At 46.1% G+C, this 26,899-nt stretch overlaps 1 protein-coding gene across 2 annotated transcripts in view; it reads left to right on the forward strand.

Annotated features, from left to right (window-relative positions):
* Window positions 1–26,899, forward strand: part of TADA1 (transcriptional adaptor 1) — a 310,842-nt gene that overhangs the window by 57,405 nt on the left and 226,538 nt on the right. For both annotated transcript variants that reach the window (XM_069641190.1, XM_069641191.1), the window contains exon 3: window positions 2,021–2,086. In XM_069641190.1, coding sequence (XP_069497291.1) covers window positions 2,021–2,086 — 66 coding nt within the window. The remainder of the gene's footprint in view (window positions 1–2,020; window positions 2,087–26,899) is intronic.

Below are 26,899 nucleotides of genomic sequence, written 5' to 3' on the forward strand. Positions count from 1 at the left end.
TGTGATACCTCCATAGACAGCCATCCGAGAACACTCTGTGCAGTTCAGGAAAACAAGTTTAATTTCTCGGCTGCAACCGCTCTTCCTTTGTTAGCCGCCATCTTGGCAACAAAGTATCTTCACGGCCGCTCCTCGCAAAAGTCCATGTATCATATGGGCCACGAGCTTGGATAATCCACCCTTCAGAATTCACACAATGTATGTGTCCCAACACTCAATCCTTCAGTTTCCAGGCACATGTATCATTATTTCAGCAAATCACTGTCGGATCTCTAGGAGCCCAGCACGAAGCACGTCCTATTCCATGGCCTCCTGGCCACGCCCCCTCGAACTACAAGTTTATTTGAAAACTATAAGGATAATTGGGGAACCAGCTAGTAGAAGGGAGTCATTCTCCTAGCCACACAAGGATCATGCAGAACTGTTTATGTGAAACTTGGAACTTTAATGGAGCTCTTTGTGATACTGTGCATCCAGGAGAAGGGAGTCATTCTCCTGCATCGCGATTAGAACCAGAACTTTATTTTTGTTTGTTATAGTGACTGGGACAGCGTGGGATCTTTTTGACTGGGACGGTGCCTTTTTGATTTGGATTTACAGACTTCCTGTCGAGCACCCAAGTTTCTTTAGTTTAGGTAGGAAATCACATTAGAGTTAAGTATAGGTAGTTTTATATTTTCTTTGAATAAAAGTCTATTGTAATCACCATGGCACCACTTTGTCAGTCTTTTCATTCCTTGTCACCACACCAGCTATAGAGAGATTTATTTAGGGTTGTCTTTGATGTTCATCATTTACATTTTTGTTGTTTGATGATTCCTTGTTTCTGGCTTTTAGAACATGCGCCCTCTCTGTTTGCTCGCTCTCTAGATTAAGGACAGCTTTAATGCTTCTGGTTGGTTTTTCTATTGGAGCGGTTTGCAACCCATCAGCTTATGTTTGTATTTTGAGGACTAGAATTAAACATTGTTTTTTTTCTCATCTGACTCTGTGCCCCTGGTGCATCTCCATTTCCCAAAATCATAATTTTTAATATGTATTGTTTGAATACTGGCCTTTTGATAGTAATCTCTGGCAATGGGGGACAGTACCTGGGTTTTGATGACATTATCGGACACGTGTGAGAACATGGGCACATGCTTATTGCTGACAAATGACTGGTGAATGCCCTTGCTTTAACAAAAGCCCTACCTGTTTCCGTTTTCAGTCCTTGATTCATTTAGCTTTCATTCATTTTAATGTCACTGATTAGCCGTTGCTTAACTCGCCATTCTTCCTACGTGAAAGAGTAATGTAAGTTGTCTTGTATAGTGCTTGTCTGCCACTATTGGTGGCATTGTTGCACTTGACTAGTACAAGAAAAGGGGTTCATTTGTGCGACAGTGGGACAGGCAGATGCAAAATCTGTTGTGTTGACGTGTGCAGGTTGGAAGTACCTGGTTCCTGATTTCCAATCTGCTTTCTATGTGCTTGGCGGAAGAAACTTGGGAGTATGTGATCCATTGGAAAGACCCCATGATCGTCCGGTTCCGGTTAGCTGCTGATGTGGGAGAGTGTGACGGGGCTAAAGAGGAGCGCTTAACCGTGTCTGTTATTTTTTGTGCTAACGGCTAGGCCTTTAGTTGCCGTCTGTGCAGGGGCAGGCCAGAGTGTGCGTAGTGAAAGGTGGTAGGAGATCTTAGCAGGCAGCCGGTTAGTTGGGGGAAGGCCGGAGTATGGCTTATATGGCAAAAGCTGTAACACTGCACTACTATCCCTGGCCGTTTGCAGACCAGTGCTATTTCTCTTGCTCCCAGTATACTAAATGGTAGATTGTGTTTTAGCTACAAGTATGAACTGCATCCCTCGCTCCCATATCATGCCAGTTGAAAGATTTGTCATCCTGTTCTCTTCTTGTACCTTTTATTGTACTGTGTAATAATTAGTAATGTACATATGACCCAATCTTATTCTGGTTGGGCTATTGTCAAAAAGAAAACGTACCAGCCTCCGTGTTTTAATTTTTTTGTTAATTTTGCAGTGCACTCCCATAATGATTTCTTACTGGCCATCCTCACGCGCTGCCAAATCTTGGTTTCTGCTCCAGGTAAGCCATCTTTTGTTCTCTACTGTGTCTTCATTGCTTGCAAATTGCAGTCTTTTGGCATAGTGGTAGGGGCAGCTTCTCCGTCCGCCTTCATTGCATCACATCCTCATTGCCACCCTCTTATACCTTACTCTTCATATGTCCTACTCACTCCACAGTTGTACTTCTCCTATCAGACCTTGCTTTTCACTCCTCCTTCTGACTCCTAATTTCGCCTCCTCTTCACTCAGGACATGCACTTTACATTTTAGGTCCGTCTCATTAATCCTCCTCACAAGTCATGTTTGTTCCTCGTTCTTTATCCTCTGTCATCAGTTGTTGTTCCGCAACTCATACATCTGTCTCCCAGTGCTTCTCTTTTCCCTTTTCATATCCTCCATTATTAATACTGCATACTTTTCCTATCTCACTTCTCCTAACTCCTAATTTCTCCCGCTGTTCTCATACCTCACTTCTCAGCACCACGTGTCCTTTACTCTGAGACGTCTGTAAATCTCCTCAAGCCTTCTGGATATTCCTCCCTCTTCATGCCGTCCTTCCTTTTTCCTAGTTTTCTACACACCCCTTCACTGACTATTTAACGTTTAAGTGCAGGACTGAGGCGCACTTAAAATAATTTCTTATAGAATTCAGGATGGACTTAGATGCCCTTGGCTCTGAAGGGGTTCAGATTTACCAGTATGTTTGTTGATTAAATGGATATAGCGCTCTGTCAAAGTGCTGTTCATGTTAAACTGTAGTTCTACAGAAAACACTTTTATTAATTGATCATATTGGATTATGACGAAGATAAAGACCCAGGCTTCCCATATTTTTTTTTATTTTTTTATTGTGCATATGCCAACAAGTGACTTTTACACATTCACAACATTTCATCTAGCAATTTGTCAAACATACTCACGTCTTGTATTAAAATATATCTAAAAAGAATGTACAAATTCATATATCTAATGTAGTTCCATTACGACGTAATAAAAATCGTCTCTCTTAAGATCTTCACAACTTCACTCGTAAGCAGTTTTTCATGGCCTACGATGAGGCGTTCCCAAAATGAATCGCTCTTGAACCTATAGTGTGATCTACAAACTGTCCCAATCGTTTTTCACAAAGTTCTCTTGTTGCATTTCATGATATTAAAATGTGATATAAAGGTTGAGATATATTTTCCTCACAAAGGTTACAAGGAGTGAGAACGAGTTGCTTGCCTCTTGCAGACTGAATTTCACTTTTTCTTAATATATTCGACTGACTCTTAGGAAGTCCATTCTCATTTTTGGGTCTGGTAACTGAGTAATTTGGAAGAAAATGTTTAGGTTGGTCGAAAATTGAAAGTGATTTGTATAGCCTATAGGTTCTCATTTTGGCAATGGTTTCAATCCAGTCTGTACGAGACAAAGCTAACTTTACCCCTGTTGGATTCTCTACTAGATTCATTATAGTTCGATCAGTTTTCCAATACACTCAATGCATATTTCTCAAATTTCATTCATGCATTGCCCATTTAATTAAAGAGATTTCTCAGTATAGAGTTTTTCTGTAGAGGTTTGTATGGATCTAAACAAAGTTTTCCAATCAAGGTTCATTTTTAAAGAGGCAAAACTGAGTATATATCTAAAGTGTAACAATGGGATAACTCAATGGGGTATGGAGAACATTTTTCCATCATTTCCCCTCTATGCGCTCCTGATTTATCTCTTTTGAGTTGGGATTTGTATCATAACCATAAAGTAAAGACAGTTCAAGTTTTTTTTATATAATAGCTCATCCGAGGGCGGATTGAAAACTTGGAATATCATGAGGGACGCATCTCCAACTTCACCCAGGCTTGGGAAGGGATCACATCAGACAGATGGGTGCTGTCAACAGTATCCACAGGGTACTGTATAGAACTACTGCAGCGTCCCCGGAACCATCCTCCACGACAAAGAGTACACTCCTTAGAACATCAGAAGATTCTCCTCGAGGAGATCGCCATTCTGCTATCAAAGGACGCGATAGAACTCGTCCCGGGACACCAGGTAAACAAGGGTATTTATTCAACTTACTTCCTTGTGCCAAAAAAAGATTTGACAATGCGCCCAGTATTGGACTTACGGTCTGCCAACAAGTATGTCAAGCCCCAAAAGTTTCGTATGACTACGCTACAAGAGGTAATCCCCCTCCTAAAAAAGGGGGATTACATGGCAACCTTGGATATGAAAGATGCCTATTTTCATATTTCCATGTTCCTAGCGCACAGAAGGTACTTGCGCTTCAAGGTGGACAGTCGACAGGACTTGATGAACTTTTAAAACCTTGATTTGGACAGTGATCCAAACCACTGTGCCAGGCAACAGCCAAGGACAGAAGCTACTGCAGGTTTTTAACAGTTCTCAATTCTTCACACTATAGTACTAGGTGATTCATATTTCTCTTGTTTTGCATTGGAGAACTGGAACCCTCCAGTTTCTTTCCAGACTTTTCTCGCAAAATATTGTCTATTTCCAGGGCTTCCCTCAAAGTATTCATATATTCCGGCAGGGTGTTGTTTTGGCTCCGGCCCACATCAACGTTCGGGTTTCCCAGGCCACCATAACCCTTGTGGCTTCTCCAGCCTCAGATATGACTAACTCTTGGTTTTCTAAGGCTCTCCAAAGCCCTTTTGCACTTTTGTCGACTTAGTTTATCGAGTTCTTGGTGGGGCATCTACCTGTATCAGATGTTCCGGTTTTCTTGGCTCTCGTAATCCTAGTGGCTTTCCCAGCCTCTAATAGCAATGTCTCTTCTCATGGGCTCTTCAAAGCCTGTTGGCCCTCGGCTAGGCTTGCTTTAGTGGGGCCCTGATTGGGCGTCTGCTCAGGAGCAGTCCCTTCCTGTTCTCTGCCGGGCTTGGCAGTTGTTCCACTTGTCATGCGAAGATCAGGGATCCTCTTTGCTGTGGTCTGGTCTCAGCGTGCGTTAACGGGCCCCAGGCCAACCACGGCTTGTGTGGTCACACCACCAGGCGAGACAGCCTTTTAGCCATCTATTGTCTCTTAGTTCTTTGGCTCCATTGCAGCTCAGGATGCCAGCCTTCTTGCGTCTTGCTAGCAATCATCTTGCTCTCCACTTAATGCAGAGTCAATGGTCTAGCATGGCTCGACCCCTGTAAGGAAAACCTCCACCAACCAATAAAAAACAATCCTCTGAGGAAAAAAGCTTGGTTTGCCTCTTTGCAAGGAAAACGAGATTTATTTTGCATACAAAAAGGAAAAAGGTGGCAGAGGGTGCCATAGAAGCAAACTGTTATGGAGCTTTCTCTCTGGGTTAGTTCAACAAATAAAAGTAGTTTTAATAGCAAAACATCGTCACTCGTGATGCAAACAGTATACAGTGTTATCCCGCCACCTTCATTGGCTAGCACCTATATGGATACTACCGGTCTTCTATAATCCCTTGATTGGCCAGATCTAAAACTACCCCTGCCCTCTTAACACATGGTCACACATGGTCTTTTACCCGATCACCTTGGGTCCCTGCTACCTTATTGGCGGTTTACGTGATATGTTACCTTCCTCAGGGGGCCTCGTCACATACAGTGCACCTGGTCGTTAACAAGAGCTTAGTGGGTCCTCTCGAGGTCCAACTGGCCCTTTAGAATGAATCTGCGCTTCTCTTGATCTTAGATACAGGGGCGCCTCCTTCGTGCCTCCTGTCTCAGGGCTAAAGTTGTTGGCCTCACCTCTTGCTCCTCATAGTACAAAACGCAGGATGTTTCACTCCTTGCTCCCCCCCTTATCGGCTGTCCCTCCTGGGGGCTATGCCTAGCTCTCTTAGAGAGCACACTAATCAGTCATATTCTGAAGGATTTAGGGGTCCTGATTGTGGTCATTAAGCAGTTCAAAAGGAATGGTCATTCTTCTGGGGGGCGCTAGGGTCCTAAATCAACACGGGACCTTTGGAAGCTCTAAACATCTGCCCCGGCTCCCATGGGCTAGTCCTTTAGGGACGAGCACATCACTGTCTGTGCGTGGCCATTTCCATTCCTTTCGGGTTTCCAGGCATCCAACATGACCCCTTGGTCGGCCTGTACATTTGGTTTCCCTGCTGGGGCCTGGGGATGTGAAAGTGATTCAAAACTCATTGCATTGTTATGCTGCTACTTTCGCAATGGCTAGCAGTGAACTATGCCTTGCTTTAAAGATGGTGGTACCTCAGTATTTCTTGCGGCGGGGACCAAGGCCTACATTTGCATTGGTATACACTACATTGTGCTTATTATACTTTGCTATTACTTATGCCCTATAACGGGGCCTTCCTACGTTTCTGTAACTATTGGAAAACACTACATTTGTTATACCCACGTTGCACGCCCCACCCTTTGCATTCACAGACGTGCTTTTCCTTGCATACGATTCTATTTTCTTCAATTTGAATCGTTTGGATGGGCATGGGTCCTGAAGGTGCATACCAATATTTCCCTCTTTTTAGTTAATCCCCCGTTAACTAACCCCTCTGCTTCCTGTGCTCTATACTCCTCACCCTTGGGTACCCAAACCCTGCACACACAATGTAAACTCACTTCTTCCTGAGCATACTTCTCCGGGGTACACATGAGATAATGCAACTCCCATCACCAGCTAGATCGCCCCAATGCACTACCTAATTTTCTGTATCCGGTGGGGGTGAAATCAAGGTCCCGGGGGATCTGTAGGCTGTTCTACTCTCACCATACGCTGCTTTTGTGAATCATCTATTTGCCCATTCTCTGTACTAGGAGGAGCTCTACCTGCCCCTACTGTTCAGGAGTGTCTTCTTGCAGCACTGGCGTGTCGTTTGTCACATGCAGAACATCACCAGAAAGGGCACCAATATAGAAACCAATATCTTCACCACTGCTCCAAGCCATGCTGGTGCCCAAGAGAACAGTGTATTGAAACAATCTTAAGCTTCCACTCCTGCTCCAGTTTCCATGGCTGTCTTTAGCTTGTGGAGGGCCCCTATGATCTGTGACAGAGACCAGTTTTTTGCATCATTTTGTGTGGGGTGGGGAAACATATGTGCAACATGATAGATTTCCTTTTATTTATTTATTTGCAACCTCCCTTTCCAATGCCATCAACAGATCCGTTCTGAAGACATCAGCTGTCATGTATCTCGCTATTGATCGCCTGCTCCATATCATTTGCCAACTGGATCATTTTCCACCACAGTCTGGAGCCACTGGGCATTGGCTGTGACCTGGACCCCTGCTAGCAGGAGGGAGGAGAACACTTCCATTTTGGTTTACAAAAGTTATTGATCTGGTATTTCTTTCAGCAGTTTTGAGGAATCTTCAGACAAATAATTTGATCTCTTCTGCTGTCTTCAGTGAGCACGTCTTTCTTATTACTTGCAGGGGGATGGCTACTGTATTAACTGTGCTGTGACAGACCTGGGTGCTATGGTCCGGTGGGCCTCCGGAACCACGAGGATGGCGGGAATGCAAGGTTGTTAACAAACATGTGGCTCTCCATGATGGTCGGAGATGCATGTATGCCCGCTGACAGCACACCCAGAAGACGTCCATAAGGGTTGCTGTACCCTTGTTGAAACCAGGGATGTACAATGTCTTGTTGTACTTGCTGTTTGTTCCCACTGGAACAGTTATATGCCCTCAAACTGAATTCATGTCCCTCCGCCACATGCACTTTCACTGGAACTTCGTTAGATTCGATCCATATTAATTTTTGGACTTACTTGGATCATATAGGAAGACAGTTCTTGTTGGTGGTCCATGTCACTTTTTCATTGAACCCTGCCAACCTCCCAGCTGTGTAGCTCACCACTGCCTGCTCGCATCTGTTTCGACCCGAACAGTCTATTCATTCTTAACATCGGGCAGACTTTGCATTGCAGGTCTCTTCCATTCTTCGCACATTTCTTGTATTCTTTATCCTTCGGTGCAACGTGTACTTCGTGCCCACTCTGAACCGGACATGGTGCCAAATGAGCCAAACACTGGGCTTCCTGAGATGGCAGCTACTGGGGTATTAACATTTTGGTGCCGCTGATGCGTGAGGGATGAGAGAGCATACATAGCAGCTCCCATTTGACCTCTGCTTCCCCACTGAGCGCATGTGACTATACTATAAATTAGTACATTTGTAAATTCTGGATGGTGCACATCAGCCATTGTATCAAGCACAAACCTTTTATACTAGTCATACTCTGCTGCCTTCTCAACCCCTCTTTCCACTCAATACCTTCACTGCTGTACAACTGTATCTGTAGCCTCCATTTGTTCTGTATTTAATACATTCCTTGAAAATGCCCCATTATGACCAGTACCATACGTAGAAAAAGCCGCAAAATAATTTCTTATACTACACCTCTTCCTTTATATGACCTACCCATATAAGCTGTTCTAGTAAGCATATATCCAGATCTGAAAGAAAACCAACAAATATACACGAGTACTATAATTACATGATGCTTGTGATGACATCTTCAGAGGGCGAGAAGAGCGGGTTAAACATAAAATATTCATATAATTATGCATGTAATTCTTTATCTTACTCAATGCAGAAACAATAGCTTGATACCAAGAAATAAACATTATAATAAATGGAATATGCATTCTTTAATAACTTGAGATTTGCTCCGACTGAGCTGAGGCAGAAAAGGTTTATATTAAAAGCATAGAGTTAGTGCTGGAAAAGGTATGCACAAAAGTAGTAGGGGTGTGTGCGAAGGCCACAAGACAATTACTTTATGGCACAGGCAGAGAACCGGGTGAAAGAGGCACTGTACCGGGAGCCTTTCGGATATCAGAGAAGTGTACCCAATAACGCAGTGCCTTTACTTTTACTGCAAACGGAGTGGCATAAGCAACCATGTATGGACTGTTCTCCCGTGGCTCCCTCCATTTGCTGACAAAGTTCCGTATGAAAATGAAAAAGCCGGGCAGCAATTGGAGAGGTGGTGAGGTTGCAGTGTCTGCTGCAGTGCTGTTTTCCTCCTCTGTCGTCCTCTGCGCAATCTGTTGAGACAGCAACTTAATTGTTTTGGTTAACTGACACAAATACATTTTAAATTCATCACCCAGAATGGTTGCAGCCCTGTGAGCATCAGAGGCAAAGCGTGCAGATGAAAGCAGCGTGTACATGCTACACCCCGTCACAAATTTGTGAGGTGATGGTCCTTGCAGGGCTGTGTCTGCAAACTGAGTAGGGCCAAGGGCAAACAGTGGATCCAATTATTTAAGGTAATGCATAATTTGGATATTTTTGCCTTTAAGAGCCCCTTTATACGCTCAACAAAACCGTTGGTTTGAGGGCGATATATTGAACACATCTTATGCTTGGTTCCTAGGAGAGCTTTTATTTCTTTAAATATCTTGTTAAAGAAGCGGGTGCTGATGTCAGATTTAAATGCCTCGCACATTCTCCAGCAGGGAATCCCTTCTTGCACGAAAAATGTGGCTGCTGACTTAGCGTCTGGATGTGCAGAAGGTCCAGTCTCAACCCAACAGGAGAAGAGGTACACAACAACAATTGGGTACTGGTACGTGTTGTACAATTCTCCCATGTCGGTGTAGTCAATATGCAATTCTCAGAATGGTCTGCTGGGGTGAGGTAGTGTGCCTCGCAGCATCCGTAAATTTGCCCTGTATTGTATGCCTGACAAATGGTACAGTTGGAAATAAACACCATTTCCTGGAGACTCGGCACATACCAATCCTTCTGTATGTCCACAGCAATATGCTGCTTTGATACATGTGAGGGGGTAGTGCAGCTGCTCAAGGGCCACATCACCAATTCCTTAGGCTTTACCACTTTATCTGTGATAACCTGCCTTCATATTGGATCAGTAGGAGATTGTTTGCACCCCCTTTTCTGCCATAACCTTTCATCATGAGGTGCCTGTCCCTCTTGATATGTTGGGTGACGGATACTGCAGTATAGGGACCTTTCAATGGGAGCTGGATGCTAGCGATATGTGGGTACTCTGCGATATCTGGTACTGGAAGATAGGAAGCTAACTTAGCTGCCTGGTCTGCTGCCCCATTACTGAGAAAGATGGGGTCCGTATTGTTAGTATGAGCGGCACACTTGACGACGGCGACAAGTGTAGGCTGCGAGAGAGCATGTATTAGTCTTTTGAGCAGAGCAGCATGTTGCACCGGGGATCCATCTGCCCTTCGGAACCCTCTCCTCTGCCACTGTGACGACCCAGAGTGAACGGTAGTGGTAACATATGCAGAATCAGAGTACATGGTAACTAGACACCCTTGAGATGCTTCTAGCACTTCAATTGTAGCAATAGGCTCTGCAGCCTGGGCAGAATAGTGCATAGGTAATCTTTTCTTCACCAGTACTTCATACTCTCTGTCTATTACTGCACTTTCATTTCATTTGGGCTTATATCGCACACATGTGTGCCTCTTACTCGTCTCCTGGTTAATAGTTGCTGAACCATCCATGAAACATTTTTCCACATCCTCGAGCGGAGTTCCCTCGCTTTTGGTATGTCATCGTCTGGGCCTTCATATGTGACATGCACGCCATTAGCACCAGTGATCGGTTCAGTTATGAATGTGACTGGGTTTAACGTCTTACACTGTACAAGAATCGATGACTGGACAGTATTACCGCATACGTGGATCCCCTCTGTTCGACGGTGTGGATTTGGACCTTTCTAGAATAGCAAATACTGAATGCTCTACATATAACGTCACAGAATAACCCTTTGTTGTAGAGGCAGATTTCTTGATGATGAAGGCTGCGGCAGCCGGAGCCTGTTCACAGGGGAACTGTCCTTGCAGAACTGAGTCCAACATGCCACTGTAATACGCTTTGTGGCCCATCATACTTTTCTGTGTCAAGACAGGATCATTTGCTGAGTGAAAACAAATGTGTGTGTCATTGGGTGTTGCTAAAACTGGGCCAGTAGCAAGGACGTCCTTGAGTTCTTGAAAACCAGTGATCATCTCTTCCAACCATATGAGGGTACATATTCTTTTGGGTTTCCTTAAGTGCTTGCGGTAATAGTTGTGTGTATGTCGTGTAGTCTAATATCCAGGCCCTACAATAATTGCATAACCCCAAAAACATCTGCCATTACTGGCTGGGCTGTATTACGCACTGCTGTGGCACGCTGCAGAGTTACCTTTTTGCCATTAGCAGAAATGAGTTGGCCTAAGTATAGTACTTCTTGTTGACCGTACTGTAGCTTTGCTCTGTCCACTGTGAGAGGTCAGCAATGCGAGGTGGACCACAGTTTGATGATTGTTCAAAACATGTAATTTTATTAATGTATTAATGATTTTAAATACCTCACTAGCCATACTCTGAGTATTACCTTGCCTAAACAAACTAAAGGGAAACACTGTAACACAGGATGTCTGGCCCTCACACTTAAACATCAAATACACAAAGAAAATATATTTTTGAGGCTTGTGAAATCTGGCCTCGGCCCTACAAGTAGGAAGTGGTACATACTCTACACTCACATATATTTATATATATATTCCTACACACACTAGCCCACTGCCACAGGGTGCGTATGGAGGGTACCCCTTTCCAATTTTGCCCCAAGTGCAACTGCAAGTACCCTTGGGTTGACAGACATGCCACCTGTAACCTCTGCTTGCTGAGGGACCACCCCGAGGCGAACTGCAGAGCGTGTAGCCGGTTCGAGGCTAAGACTCTAAAAGACCGTTCGACCAAATGTTGGGCCCACCACGCCAGGCAACTAGAGGTCATGGAAGCGGAGGGCACCTTCAGTGATGGCAGCAACGCCATACTATCGGGCGGCGAGGGCAACGTGGCGTCGAAAGACAGCCAAGCACAAGTCCCCGACCTCGGAAGGTTGTCCGGGAGGCCAGCTATGGGGAGCACACCCGGCAACGAGAGCACTACCCACACCACTTCCATTAAACACTTGAAGTCCAACCGAGACTCAATGCGCGTGTCGCGTTCTCGGAAAGAGGCACTCAAAGAACGGTCCACCAAATCGGTGTCCTCTGGGCGTTCTCAGTCAAGATCGCCGCATGACACCAGGCAACCATCCACTGTTGCCAGGAGTGCCTCACTCACCAAAGTAATGGAGGTACGATCGTCGGAAGATGAAGCCGATCTCCATCCCCAGGCCGCACTCCAGGAGTCTGCATCAGCAGACTGCTCGACGGCGGTTCCCGTTTCCTGACGTCCTCACTCTTAAGGAAAGGGACACTACCCCCGAATCTCGACGCCAGACGTTGAAAACCTCTGAGAAAGTGAAAACACCAGGGAAACACTCTTCCACTCATTGGGAGGAGGGAAAACAGCAGAAGAAACCCTCTCAGCCTTCTTCTACTCCTCTGGTACATAAATACAGTGCTAGGTCTTCTGATAAACAGCTAACCAAGTCCCCTGCACAAGCCCATAGGTCCAGTCGGGTTAAAACAGGGAAACACTCCCAGGAAATGGTAATCCCCAGCTCCAAAGAATGGTCCAGTGAGGATATAGACAGGGTTATGTCTAGAATGTCATCCCTAGTGGACTTCTATGCCAAGAACCCAGATCACTTCATCTCCTATACCCCTGACGGGGCTACTCCCTCAGGGTCTAGGGGCCAGTTACCCCCTGGTAAGAAACCTCGAGTTGAGGCACAAACGCAAGTTTGGTCTTCTGACCCTTTCTGCGTACAGCCATACACTCAGTATAGTCAGGACCCACTACAAGAAGAGGATCCAGATTTGGTAACGTTGGACGACCAAACTGGAGTGGACTACTATGGGGAGGATGAGGACGAGGACCAAGAGGAAGAGGAAGATGACCCAGCAGTCTACAGAGTAGACTCCCCGGTAGGCAAAGAACCTCAGGTTACCGACTCTCCAGTCGACAACCAACCTCTCCTAAATGAGGTTTTGTCTAGAGCGGCTGAACACTTCCTCATAGACACCCAGGGAGCACAGGAGGAGAGGGACTTTGCTGAAGAACTATTAGGGGAAAAGAGAGCCATTGCTCGGGCCATCCCTATTCTCAAGTTTATACAGAGGAGAATTGATCCTTCCCTTATCAATCCTAACCTCACCAGGGCGGTAAACCCCAGAATCGAAAAATTGTTCAGGGCAGCCCAATCATACCCGCTTTACATAAAGGGGCAACTGAAACCGGATGCCCTGGTAGTGACTAATACCCGGAAGAGGGCGGGAACGCCCCAATCTTCATCTGAGGCTCCCCCCGACAAAGAACAAAAAAAGCAAGAAGATCTACGGGTTGGGAAGGAAAGTATCCTCCACTTCCGCCTACCAGGCAAGGATTGCCAACTCCACCACTCTGCTGGCCAGTTACAACTGCCACCAGTAGGAGAAAGTTACTGCACTTATAGACTCTGCACCGGAACCTTTAAAGGGCCAGTTGGCACAGGTTGCGTCGGAGGGGAGAGCCGTGTCCGGTTGCATCCTTAAGGCAACCTTTGATGCCGCGGATAACGCCGGCAGGCTAATAGCAGAGAGCTGTCATTTAACCAAGCATGCCTCTTAGACAGTCGGGGTTTAAACCCGAGACACAAGCGTCCTTAATAGACATGCCGGTGGAGCCTAATCTACTGTTTGGCAAGGCGGTAGAGGACGCATTGAAAAATGCCAAAGACGAGTATGAGACTCTGAAATCCCTGGGACAGTTGACCAACAAGCCCCCTAATCAAAGAGGGAATGGCAATTTTCGTCGCCCACGCGGCCAAAATTCACAAAGAGGCTCCAACAATTCTCAGGGGCAGGGTGCATCATGGGCTAATAATCATCAGTCTACCCAAAGTTATAACGGGGGAAACAAGAGGGGCCGTGGTAAGGGAAGAGGCAGCCCCAGCAGAGGCGGCACGCCTCCCGCAAAACAGTGACGCCGAGATCAGGGTCCCTTCCCACGCATCTCCAGTAGGACGACGCATTACCAAGCTTGGGAAGGGATCACATCAGACAGATGGGTGCTGTCCACAGTGTCTGCAGGATACTGCATAGAACTGCTCGAGCGTCCCTGAAATCACCCCACATGACAAAAAGTACATTCCTTGGACCACCAGAAGATCCTCCTCTAGGAGATCGTCAATCTTCTAGAAAAGGACGCGATAGAACTCGTCCCGGGCAAAGAGGTAAACAAGGGTATTTATTCAACTTACTTCCTTGTGCCAAAAAAAGATCTAATAATGCGCCCAGTCTTAGACTTGCGCCCTGCAAACAAGTATGTCAAGCCCCAAAGGTTTCGCATGACTACTCTCCAAGAGGTAATCCCCCCTCCTAAAAAAGGGAATTACATGGCAACATTGGACATGAAAGATGCCTATTTTCATATTTCCATGTTCCCAGCGCACAGAAGATTCTTGCGCTTCAAGGTGGACGGTCAGCACTACCAGTTCAAGGTGCTGCCCTTTGGTGTAGCCTCGGCTCCAAGGTTATTCACCAAGGTACAGGCGGTGGCGGCGGCACACCTACGCAGGGAGGCAATCCCAGTGTACCCTTACCTGGACGACTGGCTCATCACGGGGGAGACCCCAGCAATTTGCAGTTTAAACATTCAAAGAACGATCAACCTCCTCTTCGAATTGGGTTTTTCCATAAACGGGAAGAAATCAAGCCTGGTGCCAAGCACCTCCAAACAGTTCCTAGGAGCTGTACTAAACACTCAAGAGGGGTTGGCCTTTCCATCAGAGGAAAGAATTCGGAATATACTACTGCAGATTCCTCAATTCAGTCAGGTCGCCAGATAACGGTGCGCAAAGCGATGCGTTTGCTAGGCATGATGGTGCCATGTATTTACTTGGTCCCCCACGTGCGCCTGCGCATGCGTCCCATGCAAGAATGGTTGGCGAAACAGTGGTCTCAGGCAAGTGGTCAGTGGGACGATCTAGTGGTCGTTTCGCCAACAGTGGTACTAAGTCTTCACTGGTGGACAAGAGAGAACCTGTCAAAGGGGAAGCCCTTTTACGATCCAGAAGTACAGGCTGTAGTCACTACAGATGCATCCCTTTCAGGGTGGGGAGAACACCTCCTTCACCACACAGCTCAGGGTCTCTGGTCTCACAAAGTGGCCAAGAAGCATATCAACCTGCTAGAGCTTCTGGCAGTATTCAGAGCGCTTCGAGCGTCCGAGCCCCACCTGTGAAACCTGTCAGTGCAGATCTTGACAGACAGCACAACAGCGATGTTCTACATAAACAAGCATGGAGGGACTCGTTCGCCAAATCTGTCCAAGCTTGCCCAACAAATTTGGATATGGGCACTCAGACAGAACATTTACCTGTCATCTCAACATGTTCCAGGGGATCTCAATTCTCTAGCAGACGCCTTGAGCAGAGATCCTCTCCCAAGAGAACACGAGTGGTCTCTACAGAGGAGAAGTTGTAGAAGACATCTTCTCACAGTGGGGTTTCCCCACTATAAACCTATTCGCCACAAGCAAAAACAGACAATGCCCAGACTTCGCATCCAGGTTTCCCCAGCCAGGCTCCAAGGGGAACGCCCTGTGGACGAACTGGTCAGGGATGTTTGCTTACGCTTTTCCACCAACTCCTCTAATGAGGAAGGTGGTCAACAAGATGCACAGGGCAGTGGTCGAAGTGTAAGAAAAGAAGTAGTGGAGCTATGTTCCCTACAGGCCTGCCCCGCCCCTCACAAACCTCATCACCCTGCCCCCTCCCACACACAATACAAACACCCAACCACATTTGCCTGCAGTTTAAGGGAATGTTCAGTGCAGTGCACTGAAAGTGCAAGTTAGAACCTCTTCCTTCACTGGTATTTTAAAACAAAACCGTTACGGAACGGTTTCTTTTTAAAATAAAAGTATAGGAGCTGTAAAATTTAATAAAAAAAAAGTATAGGAGCACCGCTCCCGTCCGCTCCCGCTCACTTCGACCACTGGCACAGGGAATCGATGACGCTCATCCTAGTTGCTCCCATGTGGGCGAGACAACCGTGGTTCCCACACCTGCGCAGGCTAGCAACGTGCAAACCAATCGGACCTACTATCCCAGCACCAAGGTCAAACAGTGCATCCTCAACCCAGCTCAATGAACTTGGCAGCATGGTTCCTGAAGTCATAGAGTTTGGACACCTCAATTTACCACAGAGGTGATGGACATCCTAAAGGAATCTAGGAAGCCCAACACAAGGCACTGTTATTTTGACAAATGGAAAAGATTTGTTATTTGGTGCCAGAATAAGCAAATCAACCCGGTTGATTGCACTCCTTCCACTATTGTCACCGATATGCTCCACCTGCTGTACGAAGGGTTGGTATTTAATTCACTATTTGGTATTTCGTTGGTATTTCGAAAGGTACACCTGGCAGCTCTGTCAGCATACACCACCTCCCATAACAAGGTATCGTGGTGGAAAGTACCAGTGGTTAAAGCCTTCATGGAAGGGGTAAAGAGACTCCACCCTCCAATTTCTAATCCAGCACCAGGATGGGACCTTAATGTGGTGCTGGCTAAACTCATGGGCCCCCCATTCGAGCCCATGCATAAAACAGTCTCAAACACCTGACATATAAAACTGCCTTCTTAGTAGCCATTACATCGATGAAGGGTCAGTGAAATTCAGGCTCTGTCAGTTCAGGATCCTTTCTTTATTGTTCATAAAGATAAACTGGTTTTACGAACACACCCTAGGTTTTCACCTAAGTTTATTTCTAAATTCCATGTAAACCAGTCCATTGAGCTTCCGGCTTTCTTTCAAGAACCCCAAAGCTTGGCTGAGGTGAAACTACACACCCTAGATGTGCGTAGGGCGGTCCTATACTATGTAGACAAGACCAGACCGCTAAAAAACCCAGACCAACTGTTTATCTCCATAGCTACAGGCAAATAGGGAGATCGCGTCTCTAAAGGTGCCACCTCTAAGTGGATTATAAATTGTATCCAGCTGTGTTACTCCCTTTCTGAAAAAAAGTCTACCTTTCACGCCAAGAGACGACTCTACAAGAGGAATTGGGGCCACTCTGGCTTTCATTGCAAATGTACCCCTGGACACCATTTGCAAAGCAGCTACTTGGAGCTCTATTCACACTTTTACTCGGCACTACTGCATTGAGACTCATTCCAAGACAGATGTTGGAATGAGTGATGTTATCCAAGAAGACTTGGCTCAAAGAAATGCAACTTCTATAAATGGATAACAGTTAGGATGTCTCTATTCAAGATTAGGATTCTCTATTCAAGATTAGGATTCACCAAAGGTATATTTGTCAGGGTGACTCCAGAGTGCTGCTGCTTCTACTTCAACAACTTCACGTCTACTAGAGTTTACTATGAGGACATTCCCCTTTCCCCCTCATAGCATTCTACTTCACTTGTACCACTGAAGTCCTGCATCCACTTACAACCAGATATTCCACCACCGCTTCAGTATTGTGTGACATAAGACCGGTTCCGACAAGATTTACTTTAAGGTACTTCAACACCTTCAAATAGGCAAGGCACTCTTCCTCTGAACATCTCTCTTCAAAAGGGGCAGCCTCTTTGCCTCTCGTCTGTCTGCCACAACAACCTAAGTTTGCCTTTATGACCCACTTCTCTCTTTCTCTCCGTCTTTGGCAATACAGGTTGTGTCAACTTCAAACAATCTTTTATAAGTAGCAAGGTTTCCCTTCCCCAATGTTGCCTTCACCTCTCTGCCAACTGTTGGCCGAAACAATTACCCAGAAGCCTTGGTGCCCCTCTCTTGGCTGCTGTTAATGTGCACACTTGTATCTTAGTCGAGGTTGAACTTATATCAGGCCTACAGTATTGGTTAGATTGTGTTCTAGCTTTGAGAAGGGCGGTCTTCAGTCTTAATAGGGGAATACTCTTGCCTTGGGCAATGCTTGCTCTTTTCAACTGCAGATACAATGTTTAAATGCCACTTCTTTCATGAGCAATTGTGGCTTGCGTGAATAATGATGCCATGTTCACTTTTCCCTTGGGAAGCGAAATTAGGCACACAAGACCACTACATATGTTTAACAACGTTGAAGGGTGTAACAATGGCTTTCTGCAGCGTTTGCTTTTTACGCAAGTGTATCACACGTGAGTGCTACTTTTCCATTGTCCCATTATTAAGAACTCAACCAACAACTTAAACTCGCTTCTGCTTATACGCGAGTGAATATTAAGCTGGCAACTGTTGCCGGCAGTGCTTGCGCAAGGAATCAGAACACCAGGTTTGACTCGCCAGCTTCTGTGATCCTCTTTCCACGTGTTGCGCAACTTCTACTCCTTTAGCCTTCAGTTGGGACCCACACCCTTTCTTGTTGAAGGTGTCTCCGGTCCTGCCACTCGATTAAGGAGCCCCTCTCGCTGCTGAGACCAACAGCTCCTTGCCTCGGTCTCCAACACACTTCTTGCAGAGCAACCTCTGCAATTAGGCTCACATGGGGAAAGGCAGCCTTCCTGCACGCCTTCCGCTGCACAGCCTCTGCACTTGACAGTTTGGGGGAACAGCACTCTCTCAGAAAAGGTAGGTGAAATCTGCTGCCTCCACGTTCCGGCATCCCTTTGGTTACCAACACTGCATTTTTCACAAGACTTGCTGGGGTTGGGACCTGCACTATCTACAACACTCTCTTCCTAAATACTCTCCTTCTAGAGTCCTCCACTTGTCCTCCTCCAACTCCCTGTGGGTGAGCCACTTTCACAAACGGAGCTTTGGCGGTAAATCTCTATCCTCTGCAGGTGCCTCCCTCTGGAACAGCCTCTCTGCCACTCTCTGTCTTGAGCCGGAGCACCTGAAGTTCTGTAAACTCCTTAAGACCTTCCTCTTCTCTTCTCTCTCCACCCTCCTTCTCCTCCCTAACTCTGTTCAGTTTTGCTGACTGGTTGCCTGGTTCACCTCCAGAGCCTTACAGGTGCCAGGATTCCCCGCCCCGGGCCACTGCACAATGTTCAGCATTACTGCACTTTCAGATCACGCTCCTTGAGCGGGAAAACCTCTCTGCACTTAACCCAAGGCCCTGCTGGACTGGACTCATTTGTTCGCCCCCAGGCTCCCTTTCCTCGCACCTTCGTCTGTACGCATGCACAACCTAAATGTTCCAGGACCAGTTAGCTTGTCTGTCCTGTTAGTTAAATGTAATTATAACGAATACCATAATAATGAATGCCATAATAACAAATTAATTTTTTGTTTTGGGGGATTCCCCCGAAAACCACCCTATTTTTTATTGTTGTTCTTAATACTTTTCCCCTAACCACTATCCCCCCATTCCCCTCCCGACCCCTTTTTTAAAGTTTTTTTTCTGAATTCGATATTTTGGAATTAATTTGGTTCATTATAATGGTGTTGGTTATTCTGGTATTCGTGATAATCACTGCATACCGTCCTGTGTTCCACCTCCCCACCCCCCTTTTGTGTCCCCTCTCCCTAGCTTGGTCACTACTGTAACCCTTCATGCACTTGCACTAAGTGAAATGCCGACAGGCTGAGTATGTTCGTTTTTCTGTCAATCACTCGGAAACCTCAAGGCCTAAGAGTGATTACTGTATTTCCTTGTTCCCTTCCCGCCTTGAAGCGCTTTGAAGCACTTCAGAACAATAAAATAAGTAAAAATAAATCCATTAGTGTCATGATTTCCCCTTAAATAGGTAACCTTGCACTCCAGTACTAGAGGAAGTGTGATGAGCCGGCACTCCTCACAGCCCCCAACTCCCCTTTTTTCTTTTTTAAGCAACAACTGTATTTCAGAGTGACCTACTTGATTGAGTTGTGACTCAAAACATCTTTTGCCGTTGGTGCAGCCTAACTGATGGGGCCGAGGGCTGACTCTGCGATGAACTTGGGCGATAAGGGGCTATTGGCTTGAGTAAAGTGAGCTCAGACATCCGTGAATTTCTTGCCTCCAGTTCCACTGGATGCATTGAAAAGCTATATTCCGAATCCCCAAATGGATAGCGTGGCGGACTGGCTACGTTGTTCGAGGTCCTGGCCCTGTCAAGAACAAGTGTTGCCCCAAGGAAGGGAATGGAAGCAATGATTGACTTTGGACGCTTGAAAGGTGGAGTCGGTCCTGCTTGCATTAGTGCCATTGACGGGAAGGGTTTGCACTGCACACAGGCGGGTCATCGACAGCAGGCATGTTAACAAAGTGAGTTAAATGCATAATATATTGTACACACCTCTGCCTACACTCCGTGCTATTTTCCACTGTTCTAGTCAGTGCATTTAGAATGAGGGTACAAACTGCGTGCAACCCCAACTATGTTCTAAAGGTGTTTGCAAGGGACGCACTGACTTTTGTGTAGTGGAGTGTGAAGGAGACACAGTGCACACACGAGCCTGCAATATACAGTGTCAGTCTCCTAGTGTTGCACGCGCAGTGCAGCAGAGCACACATGTTAATGCAGGTACCGGTTCCTGCTAGGGAGATTTGAAGAGGAGGAGGGAGTGTGCGAAGGAAGCAGGGTCGATGCTATCAAGGCAAGGCAAAGTCAATTTTCTGGAGAGAAGAGCATCCGTTTGAGCTACTTTGTATACCCACAATGCTCCATGGCTTTGAACTGGAATTTGACAGCCAGGTATGGCAACTGGGTGGCGCTGTGTTGTGTGTCTTAGATGTGTAGAAGGATTTGCTGGTCTCTCCCACCCTGTAGTGTGTCTTTTCCTTTCCGGGACTTTGCATTGCCATTAAAATTTATAGACCACATATTGCGTAATTAATGAATGCCATGAATAAAAACTCACATGTCATGTAAAATAAAACACTTTTGTGGAATAATCATAAACATTCTCACCAAAGTTAATAAAATATGATAATGTCTCTGTCTCACAATCTACTACAAGCAATTGAAAGAATGGTAATGAAACTGCTATTTTACAAATGTTTCTGATTGTCTATATGTGAAATTGCTTTTCTTCACCTCATAGAGTATGAAACATCCTTTCATCCAACATTTCACTCACAGCGTGCATATGATGCCAGCAAAATTATTTCAGTGGGGATGGAATATGCTACATTATTCACAAAGTGAGAACAAAAACACGCACTGTTCCCTTGTTGTTTTCGCTATAGCGATCCCACACCAAAGGTCATATGTAGATAATTAATGGTTAGTCATATTTTCATTGCCTGTGTGTAAAAATCACTTTTGCTTCCAATTGATTTTAATACAGGCCATTCACCTGCGATACCACAAATGTAATTAAACACTGTTTATATGTCGAAGTTAACACTTTGCCAATGAGCTATGTAATCGGTGCGTCCAGACCTTATGCTACAACTTGCCAATTGCACTGCGACTCAATGTTTTCCGAGCCCTCTATCGTTGGATTGGCGTAGGTCTGCTAATTCCCTGACCTCTATGCTATTTGTAACTGGCTCCTTCCAAACTCCACTGGCCTGGTGCACAGCAAAAGGCTGCTGCCGGCCTCCAGCCAGGGTGCGCAGGCCACCACGTCTGATGGACGGTCTGGACAGTGGACTCAAGTTAACATCAGGGCAGGGGGCTCAGCCAGGCTACCCAGTACACTGCAGCATTCCCTGATAGACTCACACCATGACCATCACGACGATCGCGGTTGAGATTCGAGGGGGGCACGTGTGGTGCTTCGTTCATGGACTGCCACGTGGAGTGCAAATGTGCAAATGCACAGGTGCCAGACTGTGCCAGCGCTGCCACGCCCGTGCCACTCGTGAGCTGTGCCTGACCCGACCCCAACCTTCTCAGCGTGGCACCGCCGCCTGGTCTGCTGCTGCTGCTGCAGCCAGACTCAGCCTGCAGACTCTCAGGGCCGGTGCTATCATAGGCAAGGCAGTTAGTATACAATTAGTGTAGAAGTGTTAAAGCAGCATTTTGCCGCTCTAATATTTCCTCATATAAGCAAGCACCTAACTTCACCTAGTGATAGCACCGGCACTGTTTAGAGAGTTACAGCCCACATGACTGCTCTGAGTGTTCTGAAGTGAATTGATGTGCTGCTACTTCCTGGCTAGGAACGTGTGATTGATCGTTTCTAGCTCATCCACTATGAAAGCATGTCCACTTTAATGATAGCCCTGCCAGATATTTTGGGCTTAAATCCCATCCGTACTATCAAGCATAGTCCGATCATCGGGGTCGTAGTCCAAAACATCTGTAAAGCCAACCCCTGCCTCGTGTCATTCAGATGTAAATGAATTATGTCAGGGTTGTATATCGCCCCTTGTTTTTATTCATTAGAGAAAACAAACAATGGCCTAAAAGGCAACTGATGGGCTTTGCTGCTCACTGTACAGAGAATGTTCTAACTTTCAATGTGGCAAAAACGTAAGCAAAGGTGGTCTTTCAGGGAGAGAAGACTAGTTAATGTCTTAATGTACTTGCAGCCTCTTGTCTCAGTGAATGAATATAAATATTTTGGCCCACTATTTACATAGTGTCGTGGGTGGCTCCTATTACTGGGAATAAACGCACTCCCAAAACCGCCACCTTTAAATATTTAATGAGATTCAATTCCTCCTTGTGCTGGGCTGTGGATAATCTCTGAGAGATTTGCTTGCCAAATGCTACCCTATTCTTCAGTTAGTTTGTCTCCCATCCATGGGCATCAAACTTTCGACGATCTAAGCCCGCGATCGCTGGGTCTAGATCGCCGGCTAGCCTCAAAGGCCTGCAATCTAAGCCCTTTGTGTGTCTGCCTCCCCCCCACTCACTGATGTCCCTGATGCTTGAAGGGCACTGCTCTCCCACTTCACAGCCTGGAGGCATGTGGACCCCCCTCTCCCAACACAGCACACAAGGAAAGTCCTGTGGGCTAATATGGGTACTCCACTCACAGTGCACTGGGCTCTTGTTTGGATCTTTAATTTCATTGTAAAGAAAGAATATTTCCACTTTGTTCTATAGCAGTACCCAGCTGCACCTCCATGGTGGTGTTTGGAACACCACCATGCCTCCCTACACCCGTCCTCCTTTCCATCATGGCCAATGCCATTGCCAGCAATGCTGATGTGCCTGGCCCTGACCCTGCTCGCCTGTGATTGGTCACTTCCACCTTCGTCTTGACCAATCAGGTGGGCTGGCAGGCGAATGCTGGCCCGCCTCCCAGGCCTGCGATTTTAGGCCCCTGTCTGTGCCTGTCTGGGTCTGGCTGGACCAGATTGCCCCCTTCCCCCTTCTTCCTCCAGCACTGCAGCACATCTCATGAACACTCCTGGACTTAGGGGGCGGACTGTAAACCCTTGCGCCTTGCACCCCAGAACCACAACCACCCCTGCAGTGTAACTCTTGAGTAGGCAGCTCACTGATTTTCGATCTCCAGTGACTTTACTCCTGTACCACTTTGCAGGTCATGTGTTTTAGTGTGCCTTGCTTGAAAATCAAATGTATGCATTTTTACACCTGTAGCCAGCTTTCGTTGGATAAGCATAGTATCCCTCACCCTTCCTTCCCTCTCCCTATCCTCCTCTTCTATGCGTCTCTTGCATTTATTACTCTGTTCGTCTTACCCTACACACTCGAGTCCCTACCTTTTTTACATTTAAGGTTTATTAAGTCATTCACAACACTGTTACCGTCGCCTTAACTTCGGTGCCAATACAGGCCATGGTTACAATAAAATGTACAATTTTTCCATTGATATGGTTACAAAAGACCTTGGCTTTCGGCTTGTATGACGTTCTGATGTATCTGACCGGCTTCAAAACATTTAATCAACAGATACTATTGATAATCACTTATTCTATAAGGGCTCCAAGAAAAAAAAGTAATTAACAATAATAAATTATAGACACATTAATACAAAACAGATTGTGTGGACATCTCGCATATGGTCAGTGATTGTTCAGAAAGAAATGACTTGGTATGCCTGGACCTATTTGAGGGCACAAGCAGAACAGAATTTTCTTGCTACTTTAATGAAAAGGAGGACATCCCGTGGGGTTTGTAGTGGGTACCAGGATTATCAGAGGCATTCCCAAATGTGATTAGAGGGGCCAAACGTTGTCATTATCCGTCAGAAACGTTGTTATTGTTCCCCGCATTGCTGCCTCAATTTTGGACCTAGCGGCTATATACCATATTTTGGCCCACCACTCTTTTATACCTAGCTAGTTTTGTGACTTCCATTGCTGTGCAATTATCAGCCGTGCTGCTACGGGGAAGAAGGTCATTAATCTGGAGCTTCTGGCTGTTTGTTTGTAATGCCCCTGTGTGTCTTCGTTAGCCAGATCTAAAACCAATGGATCCATTTCCAGTTCGAACCCTCATATTTCTCTGATCTGGGTGACTACTGCCTGCCAAAATGTTTGCACTTGGGGGTATTCCCACCACATGTGGAAAAAGTAGCCTGAGGGTGCATTGCACCACCAGCAGGTGGGGGAAGGATTGGAGTAATTTTGTGCATACGCTCTGGAGTGAGATACCAGCAGAATATTAGTTTAAAGCCATTTTCCCTGTGGTTCTTGGCCAAATGTTGAACCACATAAGATCATCTATAGGCCTCCCTATATCTCCTTCCCATCTGAACATGTGTGCGTGGGTTTAAACCTGGTTTTATTGAGCACTTTGAGTTGCTAACTTGGCTCCTGGGGGATCACCTAGAAAACAATCCTCAAGTGTGGTGGTCTCTCGTTTCTCCAGGGGTGCTACTCGTGGTTGTGTGGCCCAGTGGCGTAGTTGCAGATGCTTGAACCCATCCCTTTCCCCCACCTGTTGCATTCCTCCACCGTAAATTGATGGTTGTCCCTATACAACTGGACTAGTTTGTTAAGGCCCCCGTCTTTGCATCAGTGAATCTTCCTTTGTCTAAACCCAAGGGAAATTCCCTATTACCCCACAGTCCTGTCTTTGGCGAAGGAAATGTTCTCACCTTGTATTTATTTTTACACGCAGCTTTGTCCCAATAGTCCAATGTGGCATTAGAAGTTGGAAGACCCCGCACCCCGATCTTGCGAATCCTGGGGGAGACCAGCATGCCTCATGTAGCGGGGTTCCTGAGACCTCTTGGTCAATGTCTACCCAATGTTTCGTTTCTTGCGTTTGGGACTCGCTTCTGGTGTTCCAGAACCGGTGCTAGTTTAGCCGCGTATAGATAGCTTACAATAACCAGCACTGCTAGTCCCCCTGCTATTTTAGGCGCCATCAATGTATGTCTTATCTACTCTCGGTCTCTTCCGTGACCATATAAAGCTAAATATCTGCGATTTCAAATCTTTCAGGGGCGTTTTCGGTATCCAAATTGGCAATGCCTGGAAGACATATAGTAAGCGTTGCAGTAGAGTCCTCTTGACTGCTGTCATTTTCCCAAACCAGGAGATTTCCCAACCACCCCACCTTACTAAATCCTGTTTGATTCTAAAAAACAATAGGATGATAGTAGCTGTATAAAGGTCGATATATTTTGCCGTCAGGTTCACCCCCAGGTATTTTAAGGTTTGTGGGGCCCATGAGAAGGGGAGATCTCTCTTCAGTTGCGCAACTTCTTCTGGTGGCTCTGTAATGTTGAGCATAGTTGATTTTGTTAGGTTAATCTTAAAGCCCGAAACCTTGCAGAAACGTTTCCAGAAGCGTGATGTGCAGTAGCATGGTTCTAGAGTCCTGCAAATAAAAAAGGTCATCTGCATATTGGGCCAGCTTGTGGTGGTGGCTTGCTATTTCAAACCCTTTAATGCCTCCAGATGAGTGCACCAAACAAGCTAAATGTTCCATAGGGTGAATAATAAAGGGGATAATGGGCACCCTTGGCGAGTAACTCTATATAAGTGCACTGGATTGGAGAGAATCCTGTTTACTTTAATCTTTGTAGGCGGCAACATAAAGTTGGCTAGTAGTAGTGTGCGGAAATGTTGGCCTTATACGAACCCCTCCAGGACCGTGGATAGATATGACCAATCAACTCGGTCGAACGCTTTCTCAGCATCAATTGAAAGCAGGGCCACTGCTCGCTTGTGTCTATGCGCCCAGGCCGAAAATGTCTATTATACGCCGGATGTTGTCATGATATTGGCGCCCGGGTATTATCCCTGTTTGGTCTGCCGACACCAGCTCCAGTAGGATCTGGGCCAATCTTGTGGCCAGTACCTTTTTGAATAGATTCGAGAAGTGTAGGTGAGGACTGCGATCGGCAGGAAGGATGAGCACAGGGTAGGGTCTTTGCCTGGTTTAGCAATCAACGTCAGGAACAATTTTCTTTTTTTTTATTTTTTATTTATCCCCCCACCCACTTAGGTGTGATCTTACCAGTCTCAGCAAAGGAATTAAAGTTGTCATGTAAGGGGATAAGGAGAGAGGACTGACAATTTTCTTTTTTAAAAGGCGGCCGTGTAGCTGTCCGTACCGGGTGCCTTATTGCCCAGTAGGGAACAGATGGCATGTGTTATTTCTTCTGTTGTAATCAGTGCGCCCAGAGCTTGCCTTTGTTCGACCGTGTCCTGGGGGAGCTGAGCCTCTCGAATGAAGGCCTCCTGTTGAGGGCTCGCGGATGTGTCCTCAGTGAATAGCTCAGAGTAGAATTATGACGGGAGACATATTTTCTCAGATTCGACAGTATGAAGCTGACCACTACTATCTTGCAGGGCCCCTATTATAGTACTATTAAGCTGTGCTTGAAGTTTGTAGGATAGCATTTGGGACGCTTTATTGCAAGTGCTTAAGTGAAAGTGCTTTGTACGGAGCAGTTCATGCGAGACATTCCCCAGCCACAATGCCTTCAACTCTGCTCTGGCTACCTGGAGCTGTCTATATGTTTTCCATCATGCTTGTATTGAGATTCCCATTTGATCACCCTTTCCTCGGCCTAAACCCTCTGAGTGTTTAGTAGCTTTTTCCGGGCTGTGGCTATACGGATCAGTTCTCCCCTTAAGGTGGGCTTGATAGCCTCCCACACTCCTGGAATGGACACTTCCGCTGTGAGTGACATTTCAGAGCATGTGACTGGGTCTG

This window comes from Ambystoma mexicanum, chromosome 1q (genome assembly GCF_040938575.1).
Source record: "Ambystoma mexicanum isolate Mex_15411 chromosome 1q, UKY_AmexF1_1, whole genome shotgun sequence".
Taxonomy (NCBI): Eukaryota; Metazoa; Chordata; class Amphibia; order Caudata; family Ambystomatidae; genus Ambystoma; species Ambystoma mexicanum.